This window comes from Orcinus orca, chromosome 4 (genome assembly GCF_937001465.1).
Source record: "Orcinus orca chromosome 4, mOrcOrc1.1, whole genome shotgun sequence".
Lineage (NCBI taxonomy): Eukaryota > Metazoa > Chordata > Mammalia > Artiodactyla > Delphinidae > Orcinus > Orcinus orca.
The window spans coordinates 31,375,372-31,396,467 of NC_064562.1; the positions used below are offsets into that span (position 1 = coordinate 31,375,372).

The 21,096-nt window shown below is 35.6% G+C and overlaps 1 protein-coding gene across 4 annotated transcripts in view; it reads right to left on the reverse strand.

Moving 5' to 3' along the window:
- Positions 1 to 21,096, reverse strand: part of LRBA (LPS responsive beige-like anchor protein) — a 728,899-nt gene that overhangs the window by 184,432 nt on the left and 523,371 nt on the right. For all 4 annotated transcript variants that reach the window (XM_033402948.2, XM_033402953.2, XM_012535502.3 and 1 more), the window contains one exon: positions 17,567 to 17,679. In XM_033402948.2, the coding sequence (XP_033258839.1) occupies positions 17,567 to 17,679 (113 nt within the window). The remainder of the gene's footprint in view (positions 1 to 17,566; positions 17,680 to 21,096) is intronic.

Genomic DNA, 21,096 nt, shown 5'->3' on the forward strand with positions numbered 1-21,096 from the left:
AAATAAAAGGAATCCAAATTGGAAAAGAAGAAGTAAAGCTGTCACTGTTTCCAGATGACATGATACTATACATGGGGAACCCTAAAGATGCTACCAGAAAACCACGAGAGCTAATCAATGAATTTGGTAAAGTAGCAGGATACAAAATTAATGCACATAAATCTCTTGCATTCCTATAGACTAATGATGAAAAATCTGAAAGAGAAATTAAGGAAACACTCCCATTTACCATTGCAACAAAAAGAATAAAAGACCTAGGAACAAACCTATAAGGAGACCAAAGACCTGTATGCAGAAAACTATAAGACACTGATGAAAGAAATTAAAGATGATACAAACAGATGGAGAGATATACCATGTTCTTGGATTGGAAGAATCAAGATTTTGAAAATGACTATATTACCCAAAGCAATCTACAGATTCAGTTCAATCCCTATCAAACTACCAATGTCATTTTTCACAGAACTAGAAAAAAAAAATTCATAACTTGTATGGAAACACAAAAGACCCCCAGTAGCCAAAGCAATCTTGAGAAAGAAAAACGGAGCTGGAGTAATCAGGCTCCCTGACTTCAGACTATACTACAAAGCTACAGTAATCAAGACAGTATGGTACTGGCACAAAAACAGAAATACAGATCAATGGAACAGGACAGAAAGCCCAGAGATAAATCCACACACATATGGTCACCTTATCTTTGATAAAGGACGCAAGAATACACAGTGGAGAAAAGACTCCATCTTCAATAAGTGGTGCTTGGAAAACTGGACAGCTACATGTAAAAGAATGAAATTAGAACACTCCGTAACACCATACACAAAAATAAACTCAAGATGGATGAAAGACCTAAATGTAGGCCAGACACTGTAAAACTCTTAGAGGAAAACCTAGGCAGAACACTCCATGACATAAATCACAGCAAGATCCTTTTTGACTCACCTCCTAGAGAAATGGAAATAAAAAGAAAAATAAAAACAAATGGGACCTAATGAAACTTAAAAGCTTTTGCACAGCAAAGTAAGCCATAAACAAGATGAAAAGACAACCCTCAAATGGGAGAAAATATTTTTAAATGAAACAACTGACAAAAGATTAATCTCCAAAATATACAAGCAGCTCATGCAGCTAAATATTAAAAACAAACAACCAAATCCAAAAATGTGCAGAAAACCTAAACAGACATTTCTCCAAAGAAGATATACCGATTGCCAACAAACACATGAAAGGACACTCAACATCACTAATTATTAGAGAAATGCAAGTCAAAACTATGAGGTATCCACTCACACTGGTCAGAATGGCCATCATCAAAAAATCTACAAACAATAAATGCTGGAGAGGGTGTGGAGAAAAGGGAACATTCTTGCACTGTTGGTGGGAATGTAAATTGATACAGTCACTATGGAGAACAGTATGGAGGTTCCTTAAAAAACTAAAAATAGAACTACCATATGACCTAGCAATCCCACTACGGGGCATATACCCTGAGAAAACCGTAATTCAAAAAGAGTCATGTACCACAATGTTCACTGCAGTTCTATTTACAATAGCCAGGACATGGAAGCAACCTAAGTGTCCATCGACAGATGAATGGATAAAGAAGATGTGGCACATATATACAATGGAATATTACTCAGCCATATAAAGAAATGAAACTGAGCTATTTGTAGCATGGTGGATGGACCTAGAGACACTTATACAGAGTGACGTTAAGTCAGAAAGCGAAAAACAAATATCATATGCTAACACATATATATGGAATCTTTAAAAAAAAAAAGGTTCTAAAGAACCTAGGGTTAGGCAGGAATAAAGACGGAGACATAGAGAATGGACTTGAGGACACAGGGAGCAGGAAGCGTAAGCTGGGATGAAGTGAGAGAGTAGCATTGACACATATACACTACCAATGGTAAAATAGATAGCTAGTGGGAAGCAACCGCATAGCACAGGGAGATCAGCTGGGTGTTTTTTGTCCACCTAGAGGGGTGGGATAGGGAGGGTGGGAGGGAGACTCAAGAGGGAGGAGATATGGGGGTGTATGTATATGTATAGCTGATTCACTTTGTTAAAGAGCAGAAACGAACACACCGTTGTAAAGCAATTATATTCCAATAAAGATGTTAAAAAAACAAGTGAACACAAAACATAAACATTGTCACCAAAGTTTATTGCTTTACTTGCGTCTTAACTTTTATATTTGTATATCCACATCTATGAATCCAAATGAAAGCCTTTAATCAATGTGTTGTTGAAACTTTTTAAAGAAGCCAATGAATTTTATTTTGTGCCTCTCTACCCCTGCCTTCCTCTCCCATCCCCAAAGAGAAGAAAATAAAAGAATAGCCCCTGCCATTTAAGTAATATTGCCACTGTTAGGGAGTGCAGGAACTATTTTGTGTCAGTTGTAGCAGCTCTTTTATCTAAATGACAAATAAACAAACAGACTCATCAACACTTACTCAACCTTGGCTTCTAGGATATTTCATCATGTACTATATGCAGCTGAGATGCTTTGGCATTTATCTTCACACACTCTACATTTTATTTAGTATTGTCGAGAAAATACTTTCATTGGCACACTATTATGGCTTTTAGAGTTAACAAATAAGCACTTTTGTTTTGAAGTACCAGCAGATTTTAATCCCTTGAAAACACACGTTCTTCCAAGTGGCAGTAAACATATACCCCCCATACTATTTCAAGTTAACAAACACATCTTGGGAAAAAGATAGTGTTCCATATTACTTATTGTACCGATGCAGAATCTAAATCATTTCAGAGGCTCACATTGGTAGATTTAGTAGCAATTCCTTCACAGTTCTATGTTATTTAGCTATGGTTCATACTACATGATTTTCATTCTAGGTATTTATCTGTTTGAGAAAGGCACATAAATCAATTAAAATAATCTGATAATCCAATGTCATTGTTGAGCTAAATGCCTGGAAAAACCCAAAAAACAATCTTAACAATCCAAGGTCAACTAAAAAAAAGATGATTTAAGTAATTATGCAAATGACAAACACCCAAAAGACTCAATGCTATTATAACAAAACCTATTCATTTCCTGAGCGATTCACCTATCCAATTAAAGAAACACTTAGGACCATTAAAATCAGGAGTTCTGGTCCAAAGAAGTGACAAAGGAGGCTGCTGAACTCACTTCCTCCCACAGAGAAACTAAAAATTCAGCTACACATGGAACAATTCCCTCTGAAAGAAATCTAAAACCTAGCTGAGCAACTCTTACACCTTGGGCAAAAAAGAAAAACCCACATCATAACAGGTAGGAAAGGTTACAACACAATCTCATAAACCCCACCCCTGACAGTGACACACCAGCTGATGCACCATGGGGAGGGAATTCACAGCTCATGGATTCTCCCTGAGGAGTGAGTTTGGGACCAAACACCTAGCACCTCAACATTTAAGACTTCCACTTGTGAGACAGGCCCCCAAAACACCTAGCTCTGAAAGCCAACGAGGCTTGCATTCTCGAGACCCACATGACTACACAGGCATACCTCAGAGATACTGCAGGTTTGGTTCCAGACCACTGCAATAAAGTAAATACAGCAATACAGTGAGTCACGTGAATTTTCTGGTTTCCCAGTGCATATAAAAGTCATGTTTACACTATACTGTAGTCTATTCAGTGTGCAATAGCATTATGTCTAAAGAAACAATGTACGTGTTCTAATTGTAAAATACATTATTGCTAAAAGAAAGCTAACCATCTTCTGAGTCTTCAGTAGTCATAATCTTTTTAACGGTGGAGGGTTTGGAATATTGCAAAAATTACCAAAATATGACAAAGACACAAAATGAGCAAACACTATTGGAAAAATGGCACTTATAGACTTGTTCAAGGCAGGGTTGCCACAAACCTTTAATTTGTAAAAAACTCAATATCCGCAAAGCACGATAAAGTAAAGCACAACAAAACAAGATATGCCTGTACAGCAGATAAAGAAAGAACAAAACTAAACAAAACACAGTTCCTAATGGGCTCTCACTCCAAAAGGATGGAATAGGGAAAACAGGAGTATACTGTTTTAAGGTTTGAAGACTATACATGAAATGGTATATTATTATTTGAAGGAAGGCTGTCATAAGTTGAAGACGTATATTTCAAACCATAAAGAAACCACTAAACTTTTTAAAAAGAAGTATAAATAACAAGACACAGTGAAGATAAAGTAGAATAAAAATACATAATCTAAAAGAAAACAGATAAAGGGAGACAAGGTACAAAGAACTGATATAAGGGATAAAAAACAGATGGCAAGAAAGTACATTTAAACTGACTATATCAAAAATTACATTAAATGTAAATGGTCTCAACAACCCAATTAAAATGCAGAGCTTATCAGAATGGGTATAAAAGCAAGACTCCATTATATATTGTCCACAGAAAAGAAATTTAAAAAATAAAGCCAGAGACAGGTTTAAAAAAATGATAGAAAAAGATACTACAGGGCTTCCCTGGTGGTGCAGTGGTTGAGAGTCCACCTGCCGATGCAGGGGACACGGGTTCATGCCCCCGTCCAGAAAGATCCCACATGCCGCGGAGCGGCTGGGCCCGTGAGTCATGGCCGCTAAGCCTGCGCGTCCGGAGCCTGTGCTCCGCAACGGGAGAGGCCACAACAGTGAGAGGCCTGCGTACCGCAAAAAAAAAAAAAGAAAAGAAAAAGATACTACAAGTAATAATCAAAATAACACTGTCATATCTACATCAACATCAGAAAAGGCAGACTTCAGAACATGGACTACTACCAGGTATGAAAGGAGACCTTACATAAAGATAATGGAATCCATTTATAAGGAAAACATAACAATCTGAAATGTGTATGCACTGTATTAGTTTCCTAGAGCTCCTATGACAAACTACCACAAACTGTGTGGCCTAAAACAATAGAAATTTATTTTCTCACAGTTCTGGAAGTTAGAAGTCCAAAATAAGGTGTTGGCAGAGCCATGCTCTCTTGCAAGCCTCTAGGGGAGGATCCTTCCTTGCCTCTTCCAGCCTCTTGTAGCCCCAGGTATTCCTTGACTTCTGGCAACATAACTCCAACTTCTGTTTCCATCACTACATGGTGTTCTTTCCTTTGATGTCTGTTTTAACATGGTGTTTTCATCTTCTTGTTATGAAAATACCAGTCATGTTGGAATTAGGCCCATCCTAATCACCTCATCTTAACTCCATTACATTTGCCAAGACCCTATTACAAATAAGGTCATGTCCACAGGGGCCAGGAGTAAGGATTTCAACATATCTTTTGGGGAGACATAATTCAACTCATAACAGGTACCCAGAAACAAATGCTAAAAATAAAAAATAAAACAAAAACAGAGAAATGAAAAAAGATACAGATAAATCTAAATTACAGTTGGAGAAGTCAACACTCCTCCCTCAGTAATCAATAGAACAAGTAGATATAAAATTAGTAAGGATATAGAAGATATTAACAACACTCTCAACCAATTTAACCTAGTTGACATGTATAGAGCACTTTATGTAATAACAGATGAGTATGTATTGTTTTCAGGTACACATGGAGCATTAACCAATGTACACCATGTTTGGAGCCATAAAGCAAATTTCAACTAATTTAAAAGAACCGAAGTCATACAAAGTATGTTCTCCAATCAAAATGGAATTAAACTAGAAATCAACAAGGGAAAGACATCTGACAAATCCTAGGATCTGTCGAAAGGAAACAATACTCTTCTAAATAATTTACGGGTCAATGAGAAAGTCACAGGGAAAATTAGAAAATATTTTGAAAAGAATAAAAATGAAAACACAATATAGAAAAACTTGTTGGACCTTACAAAATCAGTGCTTTGAGAAAAATCTGTATCATTAAATGCTTATATTAGAAAGAAAAAGAGATCTGAAATCAACAGTTTAAAGCTTTCACCTTAAGACGCTAAAAAAAAGAAATTAAATCCAAATCAAGTAGAAAGAAAAATAATAAGGGAAGCAAAGGTCACTGAAACTGAAAACAGAAAAAAACAATAGAAACATGAAACCTATAGCTACTATCGTACTTAATGATGAAAGTAAAGGCTTTTCTCCTAAGATCAAAGACAAGGCACTCTCAGCACTTCTAGTTAACATTATATAATGCAGTAAGTATTCATTGGGAGATGTAGGAAGTCCTAAAGTCTACAAAAAGGCTGCTACCATGAATAATTGAATCTAGGAAGCTTGTAAAATACAAGGTCAATATAAAAAATTCAATTGTGTTCCCATATACTAGCAATGAACAACTGGAATTGAAAATTTTGTAACCATAAAAAACATGAAAATTTTAAGGATAAATTAACAGAATATGTACAAGAATTGTTTACTAAAAGCCACAGAACATTAGAGAGAAATTAAAGAAAACCTAAACGAATGGAAGATAAACCATATTTATGGAATGGAAGATTCAATATTGCTAATATATCTTTTTTAGTAAAGATGGCCTACTGATTAAGTATAATACCAGTCAAAATCTCAGCAGAATTGACAAGCTGATTCCTATATTTATATGGGAAAAACAGAAAACCTAGCATAGCCAAAACAATTTTGAAAAAGAAGACATAGTTGGATTCACATGACCTGATTTTATGACTAACTATAAAGCTATAGTAAACAAGACAGTGTGGTATCAATACAAGGACAGATATGCTAATTGACTGAACAGAATAGAGTCTAGAAATAGACCTACACAATATGTACTCAGTTTAATTCCAACAAAGGTTCCCAGACAACTCATGAGAAAAAAAGTCTTTTCAACAAATGGTGTTGGAAGAACTGGACTTGCATTTGTAAAACAAATGAACTTCAACTGTTATCTTGCAACTATGATAGATTATAGATAAAAATAAGTAGCATCAGCAGCAACAGTAGAAGAGGGTAATAATAATTATGTTTGACACAATTTGTTTTTAGAAAAGTCAAATCACTGTTAGGTAATAATAAGCATGTAGTCAACTAAATAATCTACATCAGCAGCTTTAAATTTTTCCAGTAAGACAGGCTCCAAATATATACACATAGACGTGAATTCACAGGCCTCCTGCAGTAAACCCATAGTCCCACCTTCAAGTGACCTGAGGCTATAGGTTGAAAACAACTGCTACATCTTTATCTTCCTTTCCACCAATAAGACTACTGACATTTATATTTCGAACTCTGACTTATCTTCATCCTCTCTTCTTCCTGTTTTTTTTTAATATTGTATATTTCTAAGCCTAAATGTAAGATGTCACATTTTTTCTTTGTATTTCACTAAATATTTTACATGAGTATTTCATTCTGAAAAATGATTTAAAACTTCGTATTTTAATTCCTGTAATGCAAGCTGTATGATCAATTTGTAATATTGGTGAAACTGTCAAACAAATCAGGTCCTAGAACAGAATCCTGGAAAGATGGCCTAAAGAGGATGATACCTCAAGTTTATAAAGGGCATTAAACAGTGGAGTTGTAAATGATACAACAATTCTGAATGCTATGAATGTCTTCTAATCAAATTGTCCGTATTTCAGAAAGGTACCACTCAGATTTTCAAATCATTTGCTGGTTGACGTTATAAATCGTGAACTCACAGTTTTTTTAAAAACTCCTTTTCTGAAAGTGGGACAGTCTAAAGTTAAGTCACGCAGAAATAAGATGTTTCACAGTCACATAGAAATGTGTCACAGTCACACAGATATAAAACTATTCTTGTATAAATGGTTCCTAGGTAACATTCATTTGGTTGTAAAACTCTAAAAGTAGGGACTATTTCATTCACCTTTGTTTCTCACAGTTCTCAGAACAATGTCTAAAAAAGGTACCCAGAAAATGTTTAATAATCAATTATTTGAATAAAAACATTTATTCAATATAAACAGGGTACTATAAACCTTTGTTTATGTTGAATAAATGTGCTTATTCTAATAAATGGACTTGGAGAATAAAGACTTGGACAGGAATGTAGACATGTGACTAAAAGATACGTTACTACTTATCCACTATAAAAAGCAGACTATTACATACTCACATAAAATAAGTTTTGACTATCACAGGGAAATATAAGAATGAGAAGTTGACACAAAGATATAAAGAAAGCTCCAAATGTATACAGGTTTTTTAAATGTCTTCCTACTATATTTACTCTCTTAGAAAAAAATACTCCAGCCTGAAATCAGAATACCAGAGCTTATTCAACTTAAAAATTTTTTTTCTAGGTGTTTCGAAAACAATTTTTATGTGAATTTATGGCTAAGTATATGTTCCTTACTCAGGATCTACCCAAGTTAGTACACCCAGCACTAAACTAAGAAAACAGGAAGTACTATGGGATAAAACTGGTAATGCTATGTAAATAAAACAATTCATTTATAAATAATAATAAATGATCACTCCACACCACAGTAACTTAGGATGATTTGAGAATAAATACTTAACTTTGAGAAGGATTATTGGACTGGCAGTGTGTTGCTGGTACATGTCAAGATTATTCATCTCCCTGACAGTAATATTAACCACAATCCATTTCAGTTAGTTCACTTTATCATTTTCTGACTAATGTTAGAGAAACAATGTCATTCAAGGCTGCTTAAACTAAGTGTAGGCTTAACCTCTGTTACAGTCATATAAAAACTTCCACTAGAAGGTAACTTCTAGTAAAAAAACAAATCTGCTATACAGAGTGCTAATACTTTAAAAATACAAATTTAAAAAAATAGTCATACAAAACCAATAGATTGTTTTCCTAATTTAAAAACAAAACTTCAGCAAATCCTCTAAACACACCACAATATATTGCCCCGTGTGTGTATGTTCACATTTTGCTAAACTCAATTTTAAACTGTGGGGAAAAAGTTGCACAGCCATATTTTAAACAAAATATTATCACATTGAACATGTAATAATTTAAAGTTTTAAAAGGTCAGTGTACCCATGAAAAATTTTCTTCAGTATTATACAAATACTACATAAAAAGCAGTTTGCTATATAGGATCCCCCAAATTAAGTACTTTGCTAAAGGTCCCTTCTAATAAATGGAGGCAGGCTGACACAAGTCTATCTAAATACAAAAATTTCCTACTGTGGTTCTTGAATTTTATCTTTCCAGGCTATTTCCCCTTTCATTTTGGATGTTCCTTTTAGAAAACATCTGCACTTACATTCTACTTTCTATAAAATCATTTTCTTTTTCTATTAATGTAATAGTTTTTCTCTGTGAGGGTATTTATTCTTGTTTTGTTTTTAAGGCTTCTTCTGCTTCTTAAATTGTCTTTGTTTCTTCTGGTTTCTTTTATTTTTCTATTCCATTTAGTCTCTGTTGTCCTTCACACTGAAGGCTGTCTTTAAATGTCTGCTACCTTCATTTTTAAGAATGAGGCACGAAAGAGCTGACTGAAGTACACTGAAGTACACTTTTAATAAGCAGCATGTGAACGGGTAGACTTCACTGAAGAGAAAGCAGGTGGGCTCCAAGTAGGATCCTTAAATGTCAGTACTTTTCAGGTCTTTTCTCTTGAGCCAGTCAGTATATCCAAAGAGTAACACAATTTTCTGTCTTACAGGGTGGGGCTGGTACAAGCCTGGCTGTCGGAGTTCCGATAGCATGACAGCAAAAGGGGTCTGGGGGCCTTCACCATTCAGTTCTTAAAGCTTTCTGTTAATCCTCCTGTTTTCCATTCCTTACCCTTCAACTCTCCCTCTGCTGTTTTTGTTGTTCTCAAATCAGAAACTTCTCCAGTACAATTTCTCCAAAAAGTAAACCTCTAGTCTTTTGCCAAGATGAAGGTAAAAGTAGTTGCATATTGGAAAGAAGTATAAATGCAAGTATTCAATGTAAACTATTCTTCTGGTTATATCTAAAGTCTACCAGTTCAGTGATAGGGACAGACCTGAGATCAACTCATAGCCTGAACACTTGGAAAATGTATGACCTTAGAGAGTTTCTTAACTTCACTACATCTTAGTTTCATTATGTGTAAAATAAAGATAATAACACATTCCTTACAGTGTTGTTGAAGGGATTAAAGAAGGGCGCTTATACAAAATGTTTGTTAAAGGCACCTACTAGGGCTTCCCTCACAATCCTACAAAAAGATTCTAACCTTTCCCAATATCATTTTTTTTGCTGACTGGACTATAAACGCCCCAAGGCCAGGGAATGTAATTTATATCAAAATCCCTAAGATCCATGTGGCATATAATAGTATATTTGATGCCAAGATTAAAATATTTTTAATATATTTTGTCAGCCAATAAAAAATAGCCAGATGTGGGGTAATTTTAAATTTCTTTCTCTGCCATTATGTTTTATTTAAATACTTTAAGATCCATTATTTACTGTTATAATACAATAACGTTGTTTTATTTTTTTAAGTTTGAATTCCTTTGGTTTTGACTGAAGCCCAATAAATAGAAAAACAAAGTAAAAGCTATAACGCCTATCATTTTGAAACAATATTGCCCCCCCCCCCCCCCCCCGCCAAAAGAGTGTTCTTTTCCCTCTGTGACATCTAGATGGTATACTGATTCCCAGTATATCTGTTACAGAGCCTACTAAAAGGACTGGCATTCGTCAGAAACAGCACTTAAAACTTAAAGAGATAAAGAAGTGCTGTCTGATCAACAACAGTTAAATGTCGGTAGTCAATTCCAGGTCAAGATGAATGCTGTATATTAAATGTGTGTGTTAGGAGAAATATCTCACATATAAAAACACACAACCAAATGTAGGAGATAAAAAGGAGACAGGAGGCGGGGCGGGGTGGTGGTGGAAATCATCTACTTTTGCTTTAAACAAAGAGAGAGAGAGAAAAAAAACACAATAAATACAAGGACAAACAATAGCAACTCATCAACCAGTAAATAAATTCAGAACAGCCTTGTCATTCAGTTCTCTTCAGTTATCTCAGAATATACGCTTTAGAAACATTTTGATCCAGACTAGAGCAATGAAAGTTGCTAGTTTAACAGAGTGTGGATGGTACAACATTGTAAGACAGGTTTAAAATAAACAAACAAACAAACAAAAACCTATGATTAACTGGGACCTGGACCAAAATTTAAAATACAGTTTGAAGATCTGATAATAGTAAACTTTGCTCAAATTTCTACACTGCAAGGTACGAATTAGGAGATAGAGGTGTAGGGTCATTTTCCCTTAACGTTTACTTTTCTTGACTCTTAAACAAAATAACAGCTCACATTGTGCTTGCACACTACAGTTGAAAACTGCATGATTTTTCTTTTCCCTCTACCTTGAACTCTTTCTTTCAGTATTTTCCTTCACTTTAAGAATGTGAGCTCTAATAAATATTAAATACTTGATTATACGTTGGCCAGTCCTGTTTTTTCCCCCCAATCTTCAGTTTTTACTAAAATAGTAACTTAGAAGATTTTATTTTATCTAATCTCCAGAAACTAAGAGTCCCTCGCACACACTATTACTCAATGAACAATCAATAAATGAAAAACACAAATGAATGCTCGAGTAGTAACATCAGGTATTCTCTAGATTTAAGCAAACATTCAGCTTTTTCATAAAACAGGCTTAGTCAAAAAAGCTTGGGGCATAACCTGGGACAAACACACCAGGAGTAGGCAATTGGGAAAAGCTTTCCTTTTTCAAGCAATGGAATGCTAGTTGTCTCTTACCATGCATTTCATCATGAGAGGTGAAAAGCAACTTGATGAAATAACATCAAAACAGACTTAGCAATTGATGCCAAACGTACAAAGCAGCATAGCATACTGCAGCGTTTCTCAAGGTTTCTGGGCCAAAACTCATAGTAAGAAATCTGTCACTTCAAATCATAACCCAACACACACACACACACACACACACGCGCGCGCGCACACACACACACATGCACACGCACACACACCCGTCAAGCAGAAGATTCGTACATGATGCACATTGCTTTCTTTTTTTAATGTAATGCTATACTATTCCATTCCTTTTTTAAAATGCTACTTGTGAACTGCATAGTGTTTAAATTCTGGTTCTATCCACTAGCTGTGTGACTTTGTACAACTTGCTTAACCCCACGGTGCCTCAATTTCTGCCCCTGTCAAGACAATAACAACGTTACCAATCTTAGAAGGTCTTTGTGAGGGTTAAAAGAATTAACACGTGTGATATTCTTAAATAAGAGCCTGGCATATACTAAGTCCTTAATAAACATTAGTTAACAGTAATAAAGTGAGATGTTCCTACCTTCTGAAATTTACAGTTGAGTTTTCATTTGCAAGATTTCACTTGGAAATGGATGGTTCCATTTCAATCTAACAACATACTTGTTTTTTGGAATAGGTATCCAGGTATATACATTACATATTCCAAAATAACTGATCAATTAGAACAGAAATGATTGTAGCTGATTATCTTGATTTTCCTTAGAAAACTGGCTTACACAATTAATCTCCTACTAAGGAAAAAAATAAATAAATCACAATAGCACAAAAAAATCTTACTAATCCAAGGAAGCCCTGGTACTGAAACACTCAGCCATCATAATTTGTTTTTATGGTATGACATTTAGTAAATATATTCTTGTCCTAATTATAACTTCTTATAAAGAAAAGACAAAAAAAATGTTCTTATCTCTTCCAAGGAGACTGTCAAAATATAAAAATCAGTGTGTATTTGTAAAATATGGATTAATGTCACTTCAAAGTTTATGCATGGTTAGATCTGTCTTCTCATCAGTCAGAATTTCAGACTAGTGATGAAACAACAGGGAAGGTGGAGGAAAAAAATCAACTTCAAAACTGATCTCTACTTTTTTCAGCTTTAAAGGAATAAATTAAACCATTATGTTAAATGAGGAGTTTCTCAATACAAGGAAATATTAAATTTTCATTGTGATTTTCAGACTAGACATTTTTTTTGCACTGCCCCATTTAGACTTTCTTTTTGAAGAGAATGATCAGAAACATAATACAGAAGAAAGGGTGTTGATTACATTAATTCAGCTTCAAAAGAGAATTCCCTGTGCAACATGGAAGAGATTACCAAATAAAATTGTATCAATGCTACTAAAAGTCCTCTGAAAACCAGCTTTGGGGAAATTAAATGGACATAAACACACATAAATAATTCAATGCATTTTAAAGCTAGTCAGGCTATATTATCTTAAGAAGGAGGGTAAGCTCTGTTTATATTTTAAATTAAGCTTTGCACACGTTTCCTTTGATTTCACAAGTTTATTTACACAAATAGTAATGTTTGCTAAATGTATACTATGGGACAAACTTCAATATAATTCTATTATAATCGTTTTTCATACAGATATAGCTCATTTTATGTATGTGATGCATTCCTGAAAATATGTATATAAACAGATATTTCAAAATGGAATCATACTGTAAACATTAGGCAGATTTTGATACCAATAGGAATGAGACACATTTTATAAAGTAAACAATGTTATACATGGAAAGCATGTATCAAATACCTGATATGCTTATTTCACTTAAAATAATTCAGTTAATTCCAAACTCACTTATTTCCATGAATATGTAATGAAAACAATTAGTAGTAGCAGAATTCCATTTTCATGAACTTGAATGACTTTTGTAGCATTTGAACTACTGCTGCTTTATAGGAAAGGAGATGCTGTAGGTTATGTGGTTGAGTATTAGAGCTCCCTACTTCTCCCCAGCTCTGATAATTGCACTACTATTGGCTAGCCAATTAAGTGCTGTTCAGCTAGTGTTGAAAACACTCTTTATAAATTTTCCTTCCTCAGCACAAAATACAACTCTTTCACAAAATCTCTTATAATATAAAAATGGATACTACTATAATTAAACACACTAAATCACAAAAGTGGTATTTTTATGTCTTTGTATAGTGGATATGGACATTTATAGATAGAGAATAATGAAAATAACTCTTTTGCTTTGGCTTTTGAGCCCCTTTTTACTTTTAATCTAATAAAATAAAAAAAGCAAAATTTCTATTGCTTGTCTAGTGGGGCATAAAAATAACCGTATTTATCACATACAGAAGATAAGTTATAAAGACATGAATTAAAACAGTGTTTTACACACCTAGCAAAACTATTTGGCAAGTTCCTTAGAAACAGCTGCAACATACAAATAAGATTCAATTTGAATAAAAGATTCTGTTTACTTGGCAAATAGTAACAGCATTTTGCTGATACTATTTCATCGGATTCTCATAATGAAAAAATTCATAGGACCTACTTTAAAAAAATTGTTTTGAAGGATTTCTTCTGGTCATGTAAGATTTTTAGTGGAATAGAGAACAAAGATGAGGGTCAGAGAACGGAAGGTTTTGGCAAGGAAGTAGTAAGACGAGGTGATAGGGTTATGGGAGTTCTTGTTCAGGTACAGTGATGGCAGAAGAGAGAAATACAGCCGCAGCAGAAAAATCCAAATAGCCTCCCACTTAGCACCATTGCTACTGTTCCACCAAGACATAAACATGCACCTTGTCCACAATTCATCCAACTACTCACTGCATCTTAAAGAGCCTACAAAAAGTCCTCTAGAGCACAAAACATCTTAATAAGTTATGTGCTTAAACAGAAGTCCAAACGGAAGGACTCGGCTTAAACAAAAAAAGGCAATTCTTCTAGATGTCTAGAAAGGTTATATATTTATTTTGTGAGGCAAATTTTACATTTTAACAATTTAATGAAAAATGAGATCTTTAATTTCACTTACATAAAATTCAAGTAAAGGATAGTAGGATAGTAGGATATAATAGTCTGAGAATTAAAAAGCTGTCCAGTTTTTACTATTGACCTACTGCATGGCTCACTACACAAGTCAAACTAATACAGTCCTCATTTATTAGACAAGAGAGCTCTACAGATTCCAGTGAAATACTACAGGGTCTTAGAACAAGTACAATACCTAAATGTAAGTAAGGCTTTCCTTTAAAAAAAAAAAACATTTATCCATTTATTATTTCTCATAGTCAATGGGTCACCTGGGAAATTCTGCTGATCTGGGCCACAGTTGGCTGCTCTTGGTTGTGCTTGCTCATATGTTCGTGGTCAGCTGAGGGCTGGCTCGTGTAGGATGGCCTCAGCTCACACAGCTCAGCCATCCTCCAGGTGTCAGTCCTGACCCTCCAGCTAGTTAACCTGGGCATGTTGTTCTCAAGGTGATCAAAGAAAAGTAAAAGCAGAAACATGCAGGCCCTTTTTCAAACCTCTATTTTGTGTCTGGTTTACTAATTACCTCTTTTTCTCCCCTTACTGGCCTTTTTATTGTTTTTGTTTTTTAATTGTTATAAAATATACATAACATGAACCTTACCACTTTAACCACTTTTAAGTGTAAGTTCAGTGGCATTACATTCAGGCTGTTGGCCAACCATCACCACCTTCCATTTCCAGAACTTGTTTCATCTTGCAAAACTGAGACTCTATACCCATTAAAGTCTCCATTTCTCCCTCCCCCCGGTCAGCCCCGGCAACCACCATTCTACTTTCTGTCTCTATGAATTTGACTACTCTAAATACCTCACATGAGTGAAATCATACAGTGTTTGTCCTTTTGTGAATGGCTTATTTCACTTAGCATAATGTCTTCAAGGTTCATCCATATTGTAGCATGTGTCAGAGGTTCCTTCCTCTTTAAGGCTGAACAATATTCCACTGTATATATGTACCACATTCTGTTTATCCATTAGTGGATACTTGGACTGCTTTCATCTTTTGGTTATTGTAAATAATACTATTATAAATATTAAAATTGGTATACAAATACCTCTTCGAGTCTCTGCTTTTATTTCTCTTGGGTATGTATTCAAAAGTAGAATAGCTGGATCTCAGAGTAATGCTATTTTTTATTTTGAAGGAACTGTCATACTTTTTTCCATGTCAGCTTCACCATTTTACAGTGCCACCAGCAGTGCACAAGGGCTCTAATTTCTCCACATCTTCACCAATACCTGTTATTTTATGATTATTTATTTTTTAATTAAAGCCATCCTACTGGCTGTGAAGTGGCATCTCATTTGGTTTTGATATACATTTTCCTAACAATTAGTAATGTTGAACACCTCTTCATCTGCTCATTGGCCATTTGTATAACTTCTTTGGAGAACTGTCTATTCAAATTCTTCACCCGTTTTTGAATCAGGTTGCTCGGTTTTTGTTGTTGAGTTTTAGGAGTTCTCTATATATTCTACACATTAATCCCATATCTGATAGTTAATGTGCAAACAGGGCTTTCTTTTGAAAATGAAAACTCTCTTTTAAAAGTGAAAAAGGATTCAGGATATTCTGTTTGTTGATAATTCAGGACAGAAAAGGAAAATTCTTAAAGAATACCTGATGATATGAGAATATACTTACAGAAAAACCTGTGTGTGTGTGTGTTCATAAAACATTATTATTCCTTATTGATATGTGGTAAATTAGAGGTAGTTTGTGTTATTTACATGTTTCACATTTTAAAATTAAAAACAGACTGATTAACACAGTTAAAATTAAGTTTTTAGAACTTAGGAGAAATGTCATGTATATTTTATTATTTAATTCATTTAACACATTTATTGAATGGCAGGTCCTATACTAGGCAAGGGAGAAATAATGGTAAATGAGAACTCTATCTTTATGAACTTTAGTGGAGCACACAAGAAGAACCAAAACAAGTAGGTAGAAAGATATGTAAAAATGCATGATATTTTAGGTGCTCTGAAAGAAAGAGAGGAAGGAAGGAATCAGTAATGGTCTCTATAAAGACGTGTTGTTCCTAAAGGACTGAGACAGTCAGCCACTCACAGAGCAGGGAGATGAACGTTCAAGGCAGAGAAAGCAAACTGTGGAGTTGGGAAAGATTCATTCTGCATGCAGTGATAAGTCAAGAAAGGTTTAAGCACTGAATTTATGGAATTCAAAATTACATTTAGGGTTTCCCTGGTAGCACAGCGGTTGAGAGTCCGCCTGCCGATGCAGGGGACACGGGTTCATGCCCCAGTCCGGGAAGATCCCACATGCCGCGGAGAGGCTGGGCCCGTGAGCCATGGCCGCTGAGCCTGTGCGTCCGGAGCCTGTGCTCCGTGACGAGAGGGGCCACAGCAGTGAGAGGCCCGCGTACCGCAAAAAAAAAAAAAAAAAAAAAAGAATTACATTGAAAGAGGATCCATTCTGTTGTAGTGAGGAATGGCTCAGAGAAGGGCAAAAGGTAGAGGGAAATCACTTAGGAGACACAGAACAGTGTGGGGTTACTTCTCTTTTTACAAGAGAGCTGGTGAGAAGTTTCCATGATGTTCTTCGTATCTTTTATCAAGTACTGACACCCTTTGAAGAAGTTGATATTTGGGAATAATATCTCCTTAAATGTATATGAAGAAAAAAATATAACTGTTAATATTTTTAACTGTCATCAAGGTTACCATGTATATTAAATTTTTCTAATTTAAATTTGAGAATAATGAAAATACATTTAAAAGACAAATATATTAAAGTTATAATAATATTAAAAATATTTTTTAAATATGATGTGAAAATAAAGATAATCACTTGAAAATTTTTATATTCAACATAGTGATATTTCAGATGATTACTAAGAAATTACCTTGGACAAATCTCTGAAGTTACTTGGCAAAGTAAGATCCAGTTCTTCTGATTCATAATTAGTAATGACCCAGGGAAACACTGGGTACTGATTTAAGTCATTGTAACTCCGTCCTGGAAGAGGAAAAAAAAGTCATTCTTAATTTAGAAGAATGAAATGATAAACATTCAGGAATATACTAAATGTAACAAGAACAACAATTTTTGAGTGCCAGACATTGTTAGTGCTATCCATTCATGATTTCATTTAATTCTCACAATAACCCTATGAAATTGGTATCACCCTCGTTTTACAGATAAAAAAACCGAGGCACAAAAGTTTATGTAACTTGCCCCAAATCATGCAACTACTAATGGTTGAACTACATTCAAATCCACATACTCTGTACCCACATCTTATAAATTACACAACTATTTTTTATTAGTTAAAAGCCTGCACCAAATAAAATAATCTTCATTAAGAATTCAAAAAACAATTTGCAATCTCATAGAGTTTCTCAAAACCAGAATCCTTTCTTTGCCATTAATTAATCAACCAACCAATCAACTGATCAACCAAGTTCAAGTGACTTCACCCCTATGGGCATTCACAGTCAACTGTAAAATCACCAGCTTGCTCTTAATAACTCTGAAATTTCTGTGACAGCTTTCAAATTCTATGCTCCTTTGAACATAATGCACAGCATCATAGATGTTGCTTACTCCATTCCCTAATGCTGCCACATACTCTTCTATGCTTCTTCTAAACTAATGACATTCAACGACACATTCAGGTCTACTAAAAATATGAATAAAACAAAGAATGAGGTAGCCCATCCATGTAGAAACAGCAGTTTTCTGGATATCACCCCTTTGGGAGGCAGCATGGTAGATGACATCATTGTTTCTGTAGTAAAAATGTTGGCATTTGACTCCACGATTTTACTAGTCTATAACCTATTTTTACTTAGATTTAATGTGAACAGACTCTTATGGCTAAATTACAAGGCAAACAAGGATATTAATACTGGTTGAATTCCTTTCTTACAGTGTATTCTATCATCTCCATTCTCTTCCTGTTCTCAAATATATACGGATATCAAATCAATATACAGCTGAGTATTACAGTAGCTCTCAACACAAATTCTTGGTATCTAAGCCTCCCTTATGATTGGATGTTTGTTTGTTTTTTTAAACATCTTTATTGGAGTATAATTGCTTCACAATCGTGTGTTAGTTTCTGCTTTATAACAAAGTGAATAAGCTATACATATACATATATCTCCATATCTCCTCCCTCTTGCGTCTCCCTCCCACCCTCCCAATCCCACCCCTCTATGTGGTCACAAAGCACCGAGCTGATCTCCCTGGGCTATGCGGCTGCTTCCCAATAGCTATCTATTTTACCTTTGGTATATATGTCCACGCCACTCTCTCACTTCGTTCCAGCTTAGCTTTCCACCTGCCCATGTCCTCAAGTCCATGCTATACGTCTGCGTCTTTATTCCTGTCCTGCCCCTAGGTTCTTCAGAACCTTTTTTTTTTTTTTTCAGATTCCATATATATGTGTTAGCATACGGTATTGGTTTTTCTCTTTCTGACGTACTTCACTCTGTAAGACAGACCTTGGGTCCAGCCACCTCACTACAAATAACTCAATTTCGTTTCTTTTTATGGCTGAGTAATATTCCATCGTATATATGGGGCATATCTTCTTTATCCATTCATCTGTCGATGGACACTTAGGTTGCTTCCATGTCCTGGCTATTGTAAATAGAGCTACAATGAACATTGTGGTACATGACTCCTTTTGAATTATGGTTTTCTCAGGGTATATGTCCAGTAGTGGGATTGCTGCATCGTATGGTAGCTCTACTTTTACTTTTTTAAGAACTTCCATATTGTTCTCCATAGTGGCTGTATCAATTTACATTCCCACCAACAGTGCAAGAGAGTTCCCTTTTCTCCACACCCTGTCCAGCATTTATTGTTTGTAGGTTTTTGGATGATGGCCATTCTGACCAGTGTGAGGTGACACCTCATTGTAGTTTTTTTTTTTTTTTGCGGTACACGGGCCTCTCACTGTTGTGGCCTGTCCCGTTGTGCAGCACAGGCTCCGGACGCGCAGGCTCAGCGGCCATGGCTCACGGGCCCAGCCGCTCTGCGGCATGTGGGATCTTCCCAGACCGGGGCACAAACCCGTGTCCTCTGCATCGGCAGGTGGACTCTCAACCACTGCGCCACCAGGGAAGCCCCTCGTTGTAGTTTTGATTTGCATTTCTCTAATGATTAGTGATGTTGAGCATCCTTTCATGTGTTTGTTGGCAATCAGTATATCTTCCTTGGAGAAATGTCTATCTAGGTTTTCTACCCATTTTTGGATCAGGTTGTTTGTTTTTTTTGAAATTGAGCTGCATGACCTGCTTGTAAATTTTGGAGATTAATCCCTTGTCAGTTGCTTCATTTGCAAATATTTTCTCCCATTCTGAGGGTTGTCTTTTCATCTTGCTTATGGTTTCCTTTGCTGTGCAAAAGCTTTTAAGTTTCATTAGGTCCCATTTGCTTATTTTTCTTTTTATTTCCATCACTCTAAGAGGTGGATCAAAAAAGATCTTGCTGTGATTTATGTCAAAGAGTGTTCTTAGGGCTTCCCTGGTGGCGCAGTGCTTGAGAGTCCGCCTGCCGATGCAGGGGACATGGGTTCGTGCCCCGGTCCGGGAAGATCCCACATGCCGTGGAGCGGCTGGGCCCATGAGCCATGGCTGCTGAGCCTGCACGTCTGGAGCCTGTGCTCCGCAACGGGAGAGGCCACAATAGTGAGAGGCCCGTGTACCGCAAAAAAAAAAGAAAAAAAAGAAAAAAAAAAGAGTGTTCTTACTATGTTTTCCTCTAAGAGTTTTATAGTGTCCGGTCTTACATTTAGGTCTTTAATCCATTTTGAGTTTATTTTTGTGTATGGTGTTAGGGAGCGTTCTAATTTCATTCATTTACATGTAGCTGTCCAGTTTTCCCAGCACCACTTACTGAAGAGGCTGTCTTTTCTCCATTGTATATGCTTGCTTCCTTTATGAAAGAAAAGATGACCATATGTGGGTGCGTTTATCTCTGGGCTTTCTATCCTGTTCCACTGATTTATATTTCTGGTTTTGTGCCAGGACCATACTGTCCTGATTATTGTAGCTTTGTAGTATAGTCTGAAGACAGGGAGCCTGATTCCTCCAGCTCTGTTTTTCTTTCTCAAGATTTGCTTTGGCTATTCATGGTATTTTGTGTCTCCATACAAGTTGTGAAATTTTTTGTTCTAGTTCTGTGAAAAATGACATTGGTAGTTTGATAGGGATTGCACTGAATCTGTAGATTGCTTTGGGTACTATAGTAATTTTCACAATGTTGACTCTTCCAATCCAAGAACATGGTGTATCACTCCATCTGTTTGTATCACTTTTAATTTCTTTCATCAGTGTCTTATAGTTTTCTGCATACATGTCTTTGGTCTCCTTAGGTAGGTTTATTCCTAGGTATTTTATTCTTTCTGTTGCAATGGCAAATGGG